Source organism: Alligator sinensis, unplaced genomic scaffold (assembly GCF_000455745.1).
Source record: "Alligator sinensis unplaced genomic scaffold, ASM45574v1 scaffold466_1, whole genome shotgun sequence".
In the NCBI taxonomy this organism is placed as follows: Eukaryota; Metazoa; Chordata; order Crocodylia; family Alligatoridae; genus Alligator; species Alligator sinensis.
This window is the reverse complement of record NW_005842406.1, coordinates 406,687-425,743: the sequence shown is the minus strand read 5'-3', so window position 1 is coordinate 425,743 and position 19,057 is coordinate 406,687. Positions and strand designations below refer to the sequence as shown.

The 19,057-nt window shown below is 40.4% G+C and overlaps 1 protein-coding gene across 4 annotated transcripts in view; it reads left to right on the top strand.

Moving 5' to 3' along the window:
* Positions 1–19,057, top strand: part of TAPT1 (transmembrane anterior posterior transformation 1) — an 89,356-nt gene that overhangs the window by 58,107 nt on the left and 12,192 nt on the right. For all 4 annotated transcript variants that reach the window (XM_025211430.1, XM_025211427.1, XM_025211426.1 and 1 more), the window contains 7 exons: positions 1,478–1,613; positions 3,395–3,492; positions 3,755–3,824; positions 10,555–10,635; positions 12,153–12,262; positions 15,898–15,957; positions 17,288–17,356. In XM_025211430.1, the coding sequence (XP_025067215.1) occupies positions 1,478–1,613; positions 3,395–3,492; positions 3,755–3,824; positions 10,555–10,635; positions 12,153–12,262; positions 15,898–15,957; positions 17,288–17,356 (624 nt within the window). The remainder of the gene's footprint in view (positions 1–1,477; positions 1,614–3,394; positions 3,493–3,754; positions 3,825–10,554; positions 10,636–12,152; positions 12,263–15,897; positions 15,958–17,287; positions 17,357–19,057) is intronic.

Sequence of the window (19,057 nt, the reverse complement as noted above, 5' to 3'; positions counted from 1 at the left end):
GGAAAGCATCAGTGGGGGTGGTAAGGGGCCAGATCCCTTATCCTTGATCCCCCCTGCTGCTTGCCCCTCTATGCCTGTGCCTGCTCGCTGCTTCCTGCCCCCTGCTGCCTGCCAAACTCCCTTTACCATCTGCTATAGCTCTGCTCCTCTGGTGCAGTTAGCTGCAGCAGTGGTTCCATCCCAGGCCCAGCTCAGCCCGGCCAGAGAGAAGCTTTGGCAGCTCCCAGCCTAGGTCAAGTCTGGCCTGGAGGGATCTGACCTGGAACAGAAGGTAAGAGGGAGCAGAGGGTGGGGGGAGGGAGCAGGCACAGGCACAGCGGGGTAGGAGGTGGGGGAGGGAAGGCTGCAGGTTCCTTTCCACACTCTGTGGTCTCCCCCTTGCTCCCCCCACCCCACTGCATGCCCTCTCCCCTGCCAGATGAGCCATTCCAGCCCAGGATAGGCAGCAGCTCAGCTCTGGTTTCAGCCCTGAACCCAGGGCCAAAGCTGGAGCTGAGCAACTTCCTCCCCTAGGCTGGTACTCAAATCCAAGATGAGGTTCTACCCCCCCCCCTACCCCCATGCTGATTTGGGGGTAAGGGGAAACCTTATCTTGGATTTGAGTACATAGGGCATATAGTCCCACTGACTATTTTGCTGCTGTATTGAATTTACAGACAGCCAGAATTTGCTAACCACTACTATTTTATGTTCCTTTCAGCATTATCAGTTTCTTGATTTCTGCCTCATTGCGCATATATTTTGGATTACATTTCCTCAGATATTTGTAGTTTTCCAAATCAGTTCTCATTTTCTGCACTTGTTTCTAATCTGCCTAGGTCAGTGTGCCATTTTCCTTCCTGGGTTTTTTGTTTGTTTGTTTTGTGGGTTTGGGGGTTTTTTGTTTCTGTCAATTAGATGTTTTCTGGTGAATTTAATTTTAATTTGTTCCTTTTTCCAGATCTTTAGCAATGGTGTTAAACAGAACCAAACCAAACACTAATCCTTGTAGCACCCTATTAGATACTTCCTTCTTTCCTCCAGTTTGCTATTTATCATGACCTTTTGCTTTTAAATCATTTGGGGTATAAAAGGTGATGCATGCTGATATACTTTGCTTCATGAAAGACTAAAGTTTGAATCACAATCTGGTGTACTTTTACATAGGCTGTCATAGTTGAGTGCGTTATCCAGGGTCCAGGATTTAATTTTAATAAATCGGGGTTTCACATCCAAGTCCTGCTGAGATAGTGGTAGTTGACTTGAGAGGAAATAACACCGTTAGTTATATGATACCCACAACTACAGTAGAGACTTGGACATTTTTTTTTAGTGGAAATAGAATCATAGAGTAAAAATGAGGGGAGGAGATGAGCTATGAAAAATAAATTAATTTTGAAGACTGTTTTGTGAGTTGGACATTAATTATGGCAATGTATGCAAATAACTTTGCCAGAACAAATATTATTTAGAAATATTAAAAGTTCTCTGTCTTTAGGTGGCTGATCGTCTGTTTTCCTCCTTTGGACAAGATATTTTGGATGCTCTTTACTGGACGGCTACAGAACCTAAAGAGAGAAAAAGAGCTCATATAGGTGTGATTCCTCACTTCTTCATGGCAGTGCTGTATGTCTGTATCCTTTCAAGTTACAAAATATTCTCAACATATTCGAGTTGATTACTTTAAAGCACAACTACTATACAGTTTATATTTCAAGATGTCAGTTTTCCTAAAATTATGTATTAACACTATAAAAAAAAAAAATACCATTTCCAATGTTTCATATTTTAATGGCTGACTGAAAAGCTTTTAACCTGCCAGAATATAAATTCAGGGTTATAGTGTTCATAAATAAAATCTACCTGTGCTGCCTTTACACATCCCCCATATCATGTCTTTCATCATGACATTAGGACCCAAACCAGACTTCTCATCTACCAGGCTGTTGTCATCCTTACCCTGTTGTATGGGTGTGGAGCCTGGACAACATACTGAAAACACCTGAAGGCCTGACATTCCAGTGTCTTTAGAAAATCCTCCATATCAATTGGAAGGACAGAAGAACAAATTCCAGTGTTCTGGCCCAAGCAGATGCCACGAGAAGCTGTGTTTTATACAGTACCAGTTCTATTGGATAGGAAGTCATAAGGATGCCTGTCAGCCAGTTCCTGAAACAGGTCCTATATTCCAGCTCACCAATAAACACAGCTCTAGGGGTGGGCAAAAGAAGAAATTTGAGGACACCTTGAAGGCCAATCTGAAGAAATGTGTTATTAACATCAATGCCTGGGAGACTCTAGTCTAGTATAGTTTTGGAATTTCACCTTTAAGTTATTTAGCTGCTCATTTGTCTGAAACCTTATGCCAGCTGGGAAAAGGCAGCAGTTCATTACTTGGATGTTAAAAGTCTTAAAATTTATTTTATTTTCTTACTTGTACAGAACAGATCCCTTCAGGTAATTTTCCTAGATTATTTGCCTGTCTCTTCCTCTCACAGATTCTGAATTGGTTCTTGAGCTGTTTTGAATTCTTACGGTCTTTCTGATACTCTTGACTCCTAAAACTATGAAAGTTTTTTCATAATTAAACTAGGGTGCAAGGCAGTTCCCCTTTAAAAATATCCCCATTGTTAGGATAGCAAAGCGGGGCTCTACTCCTGCTTTCAGTGTACAGTACAGGCATCTGCTTTTGTTGAGTCTTGTGTTTGGGCAGTACTGTGGTCAGTTCTACAGCAAGGCTCTGAGCATCCACCCACCTATTACTTGATATGCAGGTTAGGAGGTTCCTACAATGGAAAACACCCAGGGGCAAGTACGCAAAGAATTCTTTGAGATATTGTACCTGCATATTTCCCTGTGTCCTCCTTCCTCTGCTTTCATTCCTGTCATATTTACATTTATGCCTGTGACAAAGAATCAACTGAAATAGTGATGGGTCTTGCACTTCCCTCAGTGTGCCTTGGTGTGGTGTGTGTGTGTGAGGGTGTTCAGGGGTACCTGTGTAGACCATACACAGCAGTTAGCAGAATCTTTGATCTTTGGCAGAAGGAGCTTATGCATGTCTCATAATGGACTGTACACAGGGACAGCATATTTCAAAGACCCTCCATTTGATAAGTAACTCCTTTTCTCTCTCTAGCAAGAATACTGCCCCTAATAAAATTTAATATTGATTGGGAAAAGATGCAAAAACTAGCAGCTAGAGTAATGGTCCTAGAATTACTAGGTACTGGCAACAGAGAATGACAATAATCTCTCTCTTCTCTCAAATAATTCTTCCTTTAACAGGAAACCTTGATGTAGCCCAGGACAAGTGAAGCAGAATATTTTTGACATTTGTGGTAATACTGGTATTTCTTAATTACACAGAAGTGCACTTTTCAAATGTCATTTACCTTAACATTGTTGTCTTCAGTCTTGCATGCCATTCTTATAATGGTGCAAGCAACTACCCTTAATGTAGCTTTCAACTCCCACAATAAGTCACTGCTTACTATCATGATGTCTAATAATGTAAGTAAATGGAGTAAATTGAATGTGTACTTCAGACAAATATAGTTATTCAAGATTTGAATAATAAATAGATGACAGTTTAGTGTTATTGTTCCATGGGAATTGATGTTTATAGAGTAGACTAACTTCACTTACGTATCCTAAATGACCCAAGACACAGAATGTATACAGACTTGATTGGCTTTTTTTAATGAAAAAAGTATATATTGAATATCAATTCCATATATGTAAAGAAACTAACTGTTGGTATTTAAAATTACAGTTTGTTGAAATAAAAGGAAGTGTTTTCAAGAAATTTGAGAAGAACAATCTTTTTCAAATGTCAAATAGTGGTATGTATATTTGCATGGTTTGGACAAAGTAGTAATTTTAAATTTACCATTTTTTAGAAAATTGTTCCATTATGTTTATAGTTTTAAATGTATAAGCTGTATATTGAAGTGTGATCACTCTGCCCCAAATTCTGTATTTCTGTTACTGCATTGTTCAACAGGACTAAAATGAGGCTTTGGGTCAGAAATATTGTATTCACTCAAATGACTATTCGGAAGATCCTGTCCATGCTGTCTAACAATGACGTTGGCAGAAGTCATAGGGTCATCGTTATGTTGGTGAACTTTGAGGGCATATATGAATGTTAAAATAGCATGTTTTCTCACAAGAATAAAACAATGTAGTCCAATAAATAGTCTTGGAGAAAAGTTAGTTATAAATTATTGCAGTTTTTTAGAACGTTATAGCAAAATTATTTACAAATTAGACAAACTTAAAACTTCAAGAGGCTTTAAGATACAAAGTTTGTACTTTTGGTTCTCATGGCCATTTTGTGGAATATTAGTATAGAAATTTGGAAAAATTCTCAACTAGATTAACTGCTCCTCCAGGAAAAGGTGCTTTAAATAGCCTCTGGCTGAAGTATTTTGTTTATACTAAATATTAGAAGATAATGGCTTCAGTACTTTGTTATTTAATGTTTTGATGCCTTGAGCTATAGAACTGTGTTGAGACAATAGTGAGGGTTCTTTATGCCTGGTTTCTTATCAGACCTTTGGCACAAAAAAAAAAGGGGACAAAAACTTGAGGGGTATATGACATCATAGGCAAAAATTACTTAATTTTTACGGGAGTGTACAAACACACATTTAATAAGCTTTCATTTTCTCACTGAGACTCTACTTTAAAAAAAAGAACAGGCAGTTCCATCTAAATTAGGCCAATAATTACCTATAGAAATGTATTTATATATAAGAAATAGTTTTGATAGTTTCTAAAGCCAAATTTTAGCGAACTTTTTTAGTGCTTGAACATCTGGCTTGCATTTGTTGCACCAAAGGTATTGTTTCCATCTACTTCACTTTACACTCTTACAAATTTGGTGTGATGCTGCTGTATGTAACTGAAAAGATCAGTGTTTTCATGGTGCATATTTGAGTACATAAATTGTTTTTTTTTTTAAATAAGTATCCTTTTACAGTATGCTATATTACTCTTATCTTTTTATAAAAGTCTGCAAGAGCCAGAAAATTAATACTATTGATATAGTAAAGGCAACTTTTAATTAGTTGAAACTGGGGTAATTTCTGATGTACCTTAAATACTAAATTTAAACAGTAGAATGTGGGGTATAATGATAATTAATGTAATCACATTTGTACAGGTAAAATTTGATTACCTGAAAGTTCACAGAAAGGGTCTGAGAGGCTAAAGCAGACTCTTAAATTTGAGAGAACATTCACTGTAAAGATTTGTAATATTCGCGCAGTTACTTTTTTGTACCATATGAAATCATAAGGCTAATTCTAGTTCATGGGTTAGTTAAGTTCTTAAAATGACTGAAGGCTATGATTATCAGCCACTTCTTATTTCTTTTGTGACTAATGACCAACAGTACCATGACAAAAGAGGGCAAATATATATTTTCTACCTTATTCTTCGGTATTCTTTGTTGTAGTCTCTAATGTAAACTTTCCCTCCTTGCCGTAGGGCAAAGTAAGGCCATGCATTATACCAGATGGTTATGGAGCACATGCAAGAATGCACAAAGCAAGTTAGTTTGTTCAGTAACTAACTCTTGCTGGAACAATTTATAGAATACTCGTAAATTACAATATTTTATCTTTTTAGGCATAGAATATAGCAAATTTTAATTGGGATTTTTTTTCACGGGTTTTTTAAATTTGAGGTGTAATAATACTAATCCAACATTAAAGCTAGCATGAAGATAAGCACAGTGAATGCAAATTCACTGAATGAAGAAAGCACAGTGGTATGATTGTTTATATATACAGTAGTAACCCTTTTCTACTGGTTTCATACTTCCTTTGCATATAGTATACAAAAATGCATTAGCATACTGTAAAATCAGGGTCCTGTAGTACTAAAACGTTAGAAGATCAACACTAGTTTTAGAAATAAGGGGGAGTTTTTATGAAATCTCGAAGGAAATTTAAGATACCATATTTTCTCACATACAACATACACCTTTCCTCCGGAAATCAACCCCACAGAATTCAAGTATGTGTATTAAGTGGGGAAACTGATTTTTTTTTGCCCAGAATAAAATTACTGTGCTTTGATTCATGCTCCACAGTGTATTAGCCATTGCATTAATATTCAGGTAGCTGAGGGAATCAATTGACTTAATTGCCCGTCGTTCTTCACTCTGAGGTACTCTTCATTTTAATGGTCTTGATGTTCTACTAAGCAAGCTTAATCTTTCTGAGGGCAATCTTGCTGCTAGCAATGTGCTCCTGGTCTTCAGATTGATCCACTGAAATTTCAGTTTCCAAAACAAAACAACAGCTAGAACTGTCTCACTTAGATGCATTTTTATTTTTATATATAAAATAAATAAAATGTTTGTTTATGAATGTGTTTATACATAAACAAAATGTTTTTGGTGTAGTTTAATATTTTAATACTGTGTCTGTGTGGTGACATTGAGATTGCTGTCAGACGTGAAGGCATGATGGGATCTAATCCGTGATTCCAACAATCACACCTCCTTGATGTGCCACAGATGCATGGGAAAAGGCGGGATTTTGGGGATTGTGATTCAGATCCAAATCACGCCTTACTTGCCAGTGCAGGGAGAGCCTAAAATCATAATCCTGGGCTGCACCTGTGCTGGCAAGGTGCTTGACAATCAGCTGATTGTCAGCTAGCAGCAGCAGAGGGGAGGCGATAAGGGAAGCTGGTGGGGCGGGGGAGACCAAGAGGCCTGATGCCTATGCCTCCCCAGTGCCTATGCCCCTGCTGCTTACCTACCCCTACTGATCCCCCAGGCCACACCTTTGGCTGGTCTGAGACCCACCATAGTTGCAGCTGACTACTGACTCCAGGCAGTGGCAGCTCTGGCCAGCAGCTGCACGTTCTGCCCTGGTACTCGAATCCAAGGTGAGGCTTCCCCCCCCCCCAGTGTTGAATGGGGGGCGGAAACTGTCTTGGATTTGAGTGTATATATGATATGTCTTGTATTTCAAATACTACGTTACTGTTTCAAAATGAATGTCCTAATGTCTTGCATAAAAAAAGAATTGGATGCTTCAAAAGATTTAAATTGCACCAAATCCTGCTCGCCACTCCAGACATGCAAAGATCTGCTAGCAGTAAAACATTGCAGTTCAACATATTGCAGATAGTCAAGGCCTTGCAGTTGGAGTTAAAGGATCTGTAATTACATTTTCTGATGCCATGGGATCTACTGTAGTCCTGAGATGTCATCTGCAACCAGAGTAACATGTTTCTGGCATCAAACTTGTTCCCATTTCCATAAAAGCATATGGAGATTCATAGTGTGACAGTTGTTCTGTGCCTTTAGAGCAACTATTGTACTTCTCTCTCTTCTAATAAGAGTTTCTCAAGGACTATTTCCCAATGAATCTGGACTGTAGTTACCGTGGCTGTAGTTACAATTGTATAAAAAAGGTTAAGAATGAACTAAATATGAATTACAGTAAAAGCTCTGTTATTCAGCAGCCCCAGGAATGGGGGATGCCAGTTAATCAAATATGCTGGCTAATCAAATGTGCACCATCTGGTGCACGCCCCAGCATCAGTGTGCCAGGGGACAGGGAGGGGGGCCCCGCACAGGCTGCTTTGCCCTGGGCCGTGGCCTGAAGAAGTGGCAAAATAAAACTCGACTCACGGAGACAAAACTGGAAGTCCCCCGGAAGTGGTACTTCCAGTTTCGCTTTTGCCACGTCTCTTGGATGCCGGTTAGTAGAGTTTTCCAGCTAATAAAGTGCCGGTTAACACAGCTTTTGCTGTAAAAGAAGTAGTAGTAAATCTAAAGAATATGCTCTGTTATAGAAATGGGTGAATGATCACTGCATTTATACAGTTCTGGAGTTAGTAAATGATAACAAAGCTGTCTGTAAAGAGAAGATGCTTCACCACTAGTGAGACTCAGAATGGTAGTTTCTCATATGCTTTTAAATCTGCTTTATCTTCTTTGAGCTCTGCTCTGTGTTAAACTGGTTTCTTCATGAAAAACTGGTTTCTTCATGAAAAGCCTTACATCTATGTGGTGTGGAGCTTATATGAATTTGTAGCTTCTTTCTTTTAGTTCACTGAATTCCAAATTTTTCCGTGTTGTTAAATCTCTCTTCCAGATGTGTCTAGTATTTATTAGCAAAATGCTATTATTTCAAAAACACCTCAGTCTGTTCTTTACCACCTTTTAACTACTGCTTTCATTTTTCTTTCTTTGTCATTCTTTCACTTGTTTTTCTTGATTTTGCTTTCACTGCTCCATTCTTCTCTCTGTCTGTCTCATTGTTATAATAAGTGAAAAGCCCTTTTAGTTTGGATTCTGTGTTTTCTATTTCTGAAAAAGTAATTTCCCATTTTCCTGCTCCCCGTTTTCACGGCATTCTTCTAATCCTGTTGTTCATTCCAGACACCATACTACTTTTTTTCTTGTAAAAGGACTTGAAATGACTGCTTGTTGTCTGATATTTCATTTCACTCATCATTCTGTTCTTGATCCTTCCTAAGCTGGTTTTTTTCCTGGTCATTCTAATGAGACAGCCCTCAGTGGGGTTGTTAATGACTAGCTGAGCCAAATCCAAAGGACCTGCTTCTATTCTTATATTTGTTACTTCGTTCTGATGCTGCAAATGTTACCTTTTTGCCTTTACTTCAACAAGCATGTATTTGTTTTGTTTTATTTTTCTTGTTCTCTATGCTAATGATTTTCTGTCTGCTTGCTTGGTGCATTATGCAGAACATCCTGGGAGATTATTTTGCTAAAGATACTTATCTGAAAGAAGTACCAGTCCTTGGTGTTTGCACCTGTGCTTAGGACTAATGCTGAAAATTCTCAGAAATCAAACTAGGGGTTCTCTGAATGGCTGGAAATTTCAGTCCCATTTGCATACTATTCTCTGGTTCAAGGAATCTGTTATAAAGTAGTAAATATAGAAGTTGTACTTTGAGCACTTTGATTCTGTTCTTTTTAAAGGCTTGTTGACCTTCTAAGGCTTGTGCTTCATTGTTCTGACCAACTTGGGAACATTCTTCAGCACTGTTGCACTTTGGCTTTAGAGGCAGTATGGTCAATACAGCCACTTACAATTTTTAGAAACAACAAATGGTTGTATTCCTTGCTTTCTTTCTCTACTGCATTGGGAATAGGAAAACTGTCCAGTGCTTTGAAATACATAACAAGTGTAGTCCTTGGAGCCAGCATGCCTTAAATTAATTATCTCAGCATCGGTGATGATTTAGCTAGATCAGTGGCTCTCAATTTTTTTATATTCGAGGCACCCCTCCATAACCTATGCATTGAACAACACCCCATTTCAAAAACTAACTTACTGATTACATTACTTACCTCCTTGCAGTGGGGACAAGGGAATGTCCATGCAGGGACAAGCCTGAGCCTGCACTTACCTGCTTATCTCCTCACACGTTGTGGTACTCTTCAAAGGATATCGGGGCAGCCTGAGCTGCCCCAGTACCCTGGTTGAGAATCACTGAGCCAGATGATATCATGATGCATCAAGTTTTGGAATATATGATACTTCCTGTGGGTGCCAATATGTAAAAGTTTTGGTGTTGAAGGAAAAAGAAGTGATGTCCCCATGGCAGTATAGTCACATGGGTTTGAGAGTTTGCACAGAACAATATAGATTCAATAGTAGATTCAGCAGTGGTACTTCAACCATTCAAAGCAACTGGTTAAAAATATCACAATGGAGTCACTGGTATACTGTGACCAGGTTTCAGATCAGTGGTATATGTAAGCAAGGGTGGAGAGTTAGGGCACGTGTATAATAAGTTAACAAAGGTAAAGCAAGGAAAGGTCCATGTGTCAGCTGTACAAGTAGCTGTCCAAATGTGTGTGCATGCTCCCACAGTAAATGAAAGTAACCTATGATAGCTCTTTCATTGAGGATGGGAAGAGCTAAAATGAGAAGTCTTGTTGTGGTGGAAAATATTAATGGCTGCTGTCAGCAGTGTCATTAATTAAGAAATCATTGTGGATACTGTTGAAGATGTCAGTTCTGCTAAACAGATGACAGAAGCTCTGTCCTCTTTTTTCCCCGTCTACTATTTTGCCTTTCAAATTCCTGTTTCTCACCAAATTTAGAAGGGTTCTGTTTATTGAAGTCTCAAACCATTCCCTGAAATTTTGGAGTTGATTTACAGCTTACAAGATTGGCTAGCATTGCATGCAGCAAAAATAAACATGCTTTCTTATGAAAGAAATAAAATCAGCTCTCCAAATCTCCTGTACTTTTTCATTGGAGGTTAAGTTTGGAGGAATTTGCTGCTTCTTAAGTTGGTGCCTATTGTCTTTTGCTCTTGGGAGGACACCGAGCTAAAGGACAAATAGTCTGGTTTGGTAGGGCAAATCATAGGGTTCTATGTCAAGGTTGACTTTTACCTTTCTGACAGAAGAACTGATAGTTTCTTCCAGTTTTCTTTTAATACTGTTTTCTTTGACTCTGATTGAATAAGAGAAGGATTTTGTCTTTGTCTATAATGATGCTGCTGTAATATAAATAAATAAACCTTTTCTTTGGAATTTACCTTTAATTTTTCCCCTCCCCCCAGATATAAAGGAAAGATTCACCAACTATGTATTATTACTAATAGTGTGTCTAAGAAACATGGAACAGTTCTCATGGAATCCAGGTAATTAAGACAGTGGAAAAAAATGTGAGAGATTTTAAAAATGGTATAACTTTGTATAGTCTAAGCTGTATGTAGCAGCATCATTTGATGGTCAGAAAATCGGCTAACATAGGTCAGCTGGTGTCAGTGCTGACTGTTTGTAGCCCTGAGGCTGCCCGACTGACTGGGTCCTGCATTTTGAAGGCTTCTATTAGTCTACAAACAGACATCACATTTGTCTTGGGATAAATCCTAAACGTTTCACAAGATAAGAGATGCTAATGGTTTATCCTGGGACATCACAAAATGCATCTGAGGAGTTATCCCAGGATCGCATCATTGAAGCAGACAGAAAACCACAAATGCATTCAGCTCCTCCTCACTAAACCCTGATTAGACGAGAGATGTGTGTACATGCCAATCCTGGAACATTTCTGCTCCAGGACACACACAGGTACAGCTTGTCAAGAGACAAATGCAATGTCTATTCCTAGCGTTAGAAGCAAGCCTCTCTGAATAAGGGTGATGGGGTGCAAACAGCTGAGCAGAGGCTGAGTAGATGCTGTGACTAAGAAGATAAAGAGCCTTAATGAGGTTCAGTCAGGCTCTTCCCTCACAAAGTAGCAGGCAGGCTTAAATCAAATCCAGTTATACAGTAGAATATATCAGTATATACTGTATACTGACAGGTTATGGCTTACATTCCATAATGGCTTTAGGTTTAGGTTCCTTGCCCTCTGCTAAAATAGGGGTTACAAGCTAACTGTGGGTGTATAGAGTCGGAGCAAACAGCTCTGTGAGACCACTGAAGTGTTCCAGCTTATGGCTGTGGATTTATCCTAGCACCTACATGGAAACGGATGAGCTCCAGCTGAACTGGGAAGCAGCACTTTTTGACATAATTGTACTGTTAACTAAGATTACAGACAGCCCCGATATGAATGACCCCGGTTCTATTGTAATCCCACAGGCAAATCTGTTGGCAAATAATTGTAAAGATAGCACTAGATAAATCACATTGAGGTCATGCTAGGAAATAGATATTTCTACAGCTGGGGGGGGCGGGGGGGGGTCACAAACATGTCTGCGGAGGACCCCAAGTTTTTCCCTGCTGTCCCACTGTTTGTCTCGAGAAACAAACCAAGGCTTGTCCTGGGACAACTCCTTGTCCTGCAGGCCTCTGCTCCAGACCCAACAAGTGCAGTGAACCCCAAAATCATTCACTGTGACCCACTGTAAGAGTGCAAATAAGTCTCTTCTGACTGTAGTGTAATTTTTACTTCTTACTTTAGAAATTTCTCACTGAATTTACACTAGCTTTTCTTTTAATGTAGCAGGTTGGCAATGCATATAGCGATATCAGGCTAGATTCCATGGCCTTGTTTTCAGTGGGAAGAAGTATATTTAGTACATGATAGCTGATTGACCTATACTTTGTTGAAGCTGCTGCACTGAGCAGAATTACTATATGGTTGTTTTTGTTCATCTGATATCTACTTCTACAGTATAACTGACTTCAGTATTTTTCTGCCCTTCAGATCACCTTTGGGTGTTGTTGCCAGATGTTTGCATGGTGATTGGATCAGAAATTGCAGTAGATATTGTGAAACATGCCTTTATAACAAAATTTAATGACATCACAGCAGATGTAGGTATACATTTGGATTGCTGAATAATTTTTAAGTTGTGGTAGTTTACTCTCCTAAAAAGTGTTACAAAATGTTAAATAAGATTGATTTAATGCAGGAAGTGTTGTAATCCTTTTGCTATTTAAAAATAATGTCATTTTGTAAATTTGTAATTATTTTTCTGTTAATACACTTCTGAGAATGAATTCAATGCACCAGAAATACTTCTGCTTCTAAATTAATAGTTCTAGATCCATAAATTAGAGTTGAGACTCTTGTGTAACAGTCACAGTTCACAGTAGTAGATCATTTATTGAGAAAGTTTCTACTTCGGGATAATGGAAAGTAAATATTTGATTTATATATTAGTAAGGCAGTATGTCCTCTTCCTAAACAAAGTAGGTATGAGATGCAATGAAAATTTCAGAAAAATCTATTTCTTTTCAAGTCTATTGGATCTTTGTATTGAGTACAGTTTTAAAGATGGAATCTGGAGTCAGGCTATTTTAGTTATTCTTTCCGTCCCTGCAGCACTGAATATTAAGTAGGTCGGCTGTTAGTTTCCCATTCCTGTAATTTCCTGGGGCATATAAAGTATGTAGTCCTTTAAGGCACTGGAAGGAATTGTTTATTGTATATTAACGTGGCACAGATGTTTTCTTTATTTTTCTTTTAAAAATAAATTGTGTATTCAAATACACTTTATAAATCTGAGAAGAGATGGATTAACATTTCTTTGTAGCTACTAAAATCCCCTTTTCAGGAAATGAGGTCAAAACTTTGAAAGTGCTATCATTTTCAGTATCTCCATAAAATAACTAGATTGTGTGGTCTAGAAACAACTTTAATAGATACACTTAATAAGCTCCCTTATGCCAGAGGCATTTTATGCATGCCCTAGTTTTGTGTAAAGAGTATAGAAAAATGGAATAGTGAAATGAAAATAGCCAGAAATACAACATGCTTCACTGTGCCAAATCAGCTGGGGGAGGTGGACGGTTCCCTGTGAGATTTTGTTTAAGGAATTCCTTTACTATTATTATGTAGCCTTCTAAAGATGTAGAGCTATTGAGCCTGACTTTTTGGAGGGGCTGACCACCTGGGGTGCAAGTTGAAGTCAGACCTGCAGTTTTCAATCTCATTATCCTTAAAATAGATACCATTCCCCATTCATAACAAAATATGTTTTAAGTAGCTTTCTTAAACTTTTTCTCCCATTTGTCTGTTACAACTTTCTTTATTTGCTTAATATAAAACCAGGGGTTTGGTTATTTGTTCCTTTTGAGTGTTATGATTTGATATAACTTCTAATTCTAGTTACTAAATAATTTTTTTAAATAATTTGCCTTCCATGTACAGCAGGTTCATACTTTTGTTCTGGTAGTCTTGATCCAGGTTTGCGGTTCGAATAAACATTATGTACCATAAAGATGATACTTTTAATCTTCATTGTGCTATGGCTAGATTTACTAAAGGCAAAGATTTCTTAGGGTGATATCTTTTATTGGACCGACTGTAGTTGGAATAAAGGTAGACAAGCTTTTGAATGCAAGACTTTTTGTTGTGCGCGACATGTAATGTCATTCATGAAAGACCCCAAAACTCAAGAGTTTACATAAGCAAAATCAGTACTCCACAAGTAAAAGACATAATCATTAAGCAGGATAAAACAGTGCATTATAACAACTTTAAAAAATATACATGAAGAATACAATATCAGATCGACTTTGAAGAGGTGTTAAGTGGAATGAATCTGCCTATTTTGAATTGTGCCAGGATAATGGAGGAGAGAAGTGAGGAGGATAAAATTGCAGATGTTGCATCTTGCAGTTTTACAGCGATCAGAATCCTAGTGAAGTTTAGGAGGCCAGTTTGCTTAAACTGGATGTTAGTACCATTTTGGTGAAACTGAAATCCAAACACTGAATTATATAGGTTTGCATTTCAATACTGTCATATAAATTTGTATGTAACTGCCATATTGGCCATAGTAGAAGCATTCATGTTGCAACCCCTGTCAGATTCCAACAAATCTGATAAATTCTGCTAAATACCTTGTCACCAACAATCTCAGACATGTGCAATTCTGGAAAAACATACAAAAGAAGATATCATTTGTTTTAGAGGTACACTGATATATCAGTCTATATTGGATCAGCACTCATTAAAAGGAAAATTGACATTATTGGCATTTGGCTTTTTTTTAGCTGGTATAGCCAATAATATCACCAATAAGTGTCATGTGCACGCACGCAGCCACAGCATGCACACAGCCAGGAATCTAGCCAGGCAGCTTGGAGAGCAGCATGCAGCCAGTAAGTCTGTGGAGGGGGAGGGGCATGGGGCAGGGAAGATGGAGGCCCCCACGATGAGAGAGGGACTGGGTTAGGGGCAAGCACTGCCCAGCCAGGGCAGGACATGGGATGGAGCCACAGACAGCTCATTCAGGGGGTGTGAAGAGTGGGGGGTGGCACCCCACTGCTGTGTGCACCCCTGGGGGAGATGGGGACATGTCTGCCCCAGATTTGTGCGCGGGGCAGAGATGAGCTGCCCGCTTGGGGCCAGGGGCTGTGCCAGCCTCTTCCCAGTGTGGGGGCTAGGCTGGGGCTGTACTTGGGGCAGGAGGCATGGGGAGTGGGGGGGCTACAGGGTGGGCTGTGGCCACCTCAGAATTCACTGTAGCCCCCCTCCCAGCACTGCCACCTGCCCTAAGAGCAGCCCCCACCCAGGTGCTCCACCTCCCCCCTTCCCCGCACTGCTGGGAAGAGGCTAGCACAGCCCCTGAGCCTGCAGTGGGCCACTTGTTCTTGCCCCATGCACAAATTGGGGGTCTTTAAGAGAAGGCTGGACAGGTATTGGCTAGGGTGTTATGACCCTGGCACTCGTTCCTGCCCGGGCTGGGGGGGTTGGACCTGATAATCTGTTTAGGTCCCTTCTGACCCTAATCACTATGAAATCTGAGGGAAATACGCCCCTCATGCCTTCCCTGTGGGTGCATGCAGCATTGGGGAGCCATTCCCCCTTCCCAACCTACCCTCCCCCCCACACCCTATCCCCCCTCCCCCCCCCCCCCCCCCCCCCCCCCCCCCGGGAAAAGCCACTCATGGCTCGTCCCATGCCCTGCCTCGCCCTACCTGGACACCAACTGCCCCTGCCCCAGCTCCACTCTCTTCCTCACTGTGGGGGCCTCGATCTGTTCCTCCCCATCACGACCCTTCCCTGCCCCCTCCCCCCCCCCCCCCCCCTCATCCCCCAATCTCTTTTCGCCGCTCTCCAGGCTGCATGGGGGTCATATGTGATCTCCAAGCTGCCAGGCTGCATATTGGCTGTGAGATTATTAACTAGCCATGCCGGCGGATACCAGTCAATCATTGTTATTGCCCAAAAAGATCTTTATCATTGCACCCCTAATTTGTATCAATGCATTCTTGCATATCTTTAGAAAACTGTTTACCTTAGTTGTCCCGATTTGTCCAATATCTGTTCCTTGTTATACAGCAGTGTATGCTACATAATAGGGCTGAATCCATCAGATGGTGCACAAGCCTTGTAAAACTCTTTTTTTTACAGAAACACTGTATTGTTAAAATTGTGTTGCTTCTATACGTTTTCAAAACACATTAATCACATATTCAATGTGCTGGATTTTTTCCAGGTCTACAGTGAGTACAGGGCAAGCCTTGCTTTTGACCTTGTTAGCAGTCGACAGAAAAATGTAAGTGAGAAAGTGAAGGCTGTTTCCTTGTGTTAACTAACAGTATAGGAAATATTAAAGCCAACGGATGTTCTAAAATTGGTTTTATTCCTACGGTGTTGAAACTGTATTTGCAAAATAGTGTGTCATGAGATGAAAAGGAAAATGTGGTCATGTTTCTTCAGGTCATTCAGTTCTTCAGGTAATTTGCAGTCAATTGCCTTTGTTCTTTAAGAGTAAATTGTGTTACATACATGGAGAAAGTTGTTATAACAGAAAGCATTATAACAGTTACCCTAATTTCAATCTTGTCTGTGGTATGCTGGAAGTAAGCTGGCTAAACTAGATTTTTCCAGATTCTCGTAAAATAATTTTGAGCTAGCTTTCTTTCCTTTCAGTTTTACCCGTGGTAGATCAAGTACTTGTACAGTGATTGTTGGTAATTTATACTGTCATGTCATTAATTACTTTTACAGTCGTGCGCCCTGCTTGTTTCTCCTACAATATACATGTGTAAAAGCAGTGTATTCCAAGAACTTGGAATCTTCCTTTACCTGAGATTGTGAACAAAAGATCATAAGCAAACCTTCTCATAGAGCAGTGTTAAATTACTGGAATTACTAATGGAATCTCAATATTTGTACTCTAAGGAATGAATTGGATTATCTTTAAACTTTTATTTCTTTGAGTGATGGCAGTTTGAGAAAAATGGAGATTATCTGCTATTACCCTTCTTCAGCATGAAAGATGTGTCAACAGTATATGAGAATTCTTATTCATAATAGGCCTATTTTATGAGGGATTGCAAGCAGGAATATATAGGCTTTAAATGGTTAATAATGAAAAGGGTTATCTAGACCCTAATAATAGAAGCATTTACAATTACTTTACATTGCCTCTGTGGTGCTTTGGATAATCACATCTTTATTCTTTTCTGAATTTTTGTATGTGATATTTGGGGAATCAAAACTAAGTTGATAACAGACGTCTCTCCCTAAATGGACTGACAGTAGAGCACAGATGAAGTGCCTTGGCCTGTTCAGATACAAAGACCCAGTTGCTCTTGATTTAGAACTCTCTGGCTAATTTTGCTAGTCATATTAGTGTTAATAGTATTCATGCACAAATGGGGATCTGTATTTTTGGGTCCCTGCAGATTTCTCTGACAACACTTGTTTACCAAATCAAGCTAGCTGTGTAATTTATTATTGTAATATTTGTTAAGTGATTAATACGTTCCTAGTATATGTAAAGTAAGGTAAACTTGTTCTGTTGCATTGATTGATGGTTCATATACCAGGGAAAAGAACTAAGACTATATTTTTTTTCCTCTTCCCTCCCTCTGTCCCAGGCATACACAGATTATAGTGATTCTGTTTCCAGGAGAATGGGGTTTATTCCTCTCCCATTGGCTGTTTTAGTAAGTATCTTTGACACCCCTGCTTCATAAGGTTCCTCAGTCCCAGAATTTTTTCTACTCCTTCATCCAAAATATCCTTAATTTACTTCTTTGGGGCTTTTTTCCACACTTATGAATACTTGGGAAAATGGTGGGCACTAGGTTAATAATGGATTTGATTAGGACCCTTGTACAGAAGAACTTTTATTTTTAATATGCCTGTGTTTGTGGGACGAAGTAGCTTATTGTGATACGTGTGCTAAATGAGCACCTCTTTGTAATTTGTAAGGTTTAGTTACAAGTCTGAATTAACTACCTGATAAAAAAAAAAAAAAAAGAGTTAATGCAAATGTTAATGTTTACCATCCCAACACAAAGGGATAAATTCCATAGCACTAATGTATAGATCTATTAGTGTTTGGACCATTTTAGTGGAATAGGCCACCACTACATTGATTAAACTTTTTTATTGCTTTTGGCAAGCATCCTGTTTGTTCAGTTAGAACAGTAAAAGCAGCTAGCTACCAAATGGTTATTAGTAATGAAGTTTTTAAAAATCTTGGTAGGAAAGCTTTTTTTAAAAATCTACAGTTTCCCTTGTCTTCAATGCAGTGGTGCATTTAGTAACTTCGGACTTGTCCACATGCAAAAATTGACCAACATAACTATTGCAAAACAAGCCATTCCCAAATTGCTTCCACTGGATCCCAGGAGGACATGCTGTTACAGAATCAATCACTTTATGATTGATTCTGTAACTGCTTGTCAGAACTATTCTGCAATAATTTGCAGCATAGCTGTTTCTGCAGTATCTATCATGGTGAATGTCCATGTGTAGACAAGACTTAGTCATGATGACTAAATACAGATGGTCAAAAAGCCTGAACCCACCTCCCTAGCCCTCACCAGAGCCCAGCCAGAGTCTTTCTGGCCAGGGGGAGGCAACCCCTCCTTCTCCCCCCATGAGTGGGGGCTGTGGCCAGGCCCTGGCCATGGCCAGCACGCTGAGGTGGGGACGGGGGTGTAAACCCCCTCCCTGTCCCACACAGGACCCCAGCCAGGGTTTGCCTGGGAGGGGGCGGGGGTTAGGAGGGGTTGAGCAGCCCCACCTAGCCTTCCCCCCTGCACTCCACTAGAACAGATAATGAGGGATGTGGCCAGGCCCCAATTTAGGGCTGGAAGCTGAGGCCGAGAGCAGGGGGCGGGGTTCAGCCCCCTGCCTGACACGCGCAGGACCTTAGCAGGGGTATGCCAGGAGGGGGAAGCAGCCCCTCCCAGCCTTCCCTTGAGTGGGGGGAGCCTGGGAGGGACTGCTGTCCCCCCTCCCGGCAGCACTTCTTGTGCAGGCTAGGGAGGGGATTGAAACCCTCTTTTTCCACCTCTCCACTTGAGCAGGGGGAGAGCCTGGAAGGGGCTTCTCTTCTCCCTCCCTCGGCTTCCCCCCAGCAGACCCTGGCTGGGTGTCCCATATGGACCAGGGAGGGGGTTTAAACCCCTCTCCACCTCAGCTTACTGACCCAAGGCCAGGGCCTGGCCATGCCACTCAAGCAGTGGGGTTGCCTTGGTGGGGTTGCCTTCCCACAGCCAGGCATACTCCAGTTGCAGTCTGGTGTGGGCCAGGGACGGGGTTTAACCCCCCTGCCTCATCCTAGCCTGGCCATTCCCCCTACCTGAGCAGGGAGGTGGGGGGAAAAGCCTGGGAAGGGCTGTTCTCTCCCCCCC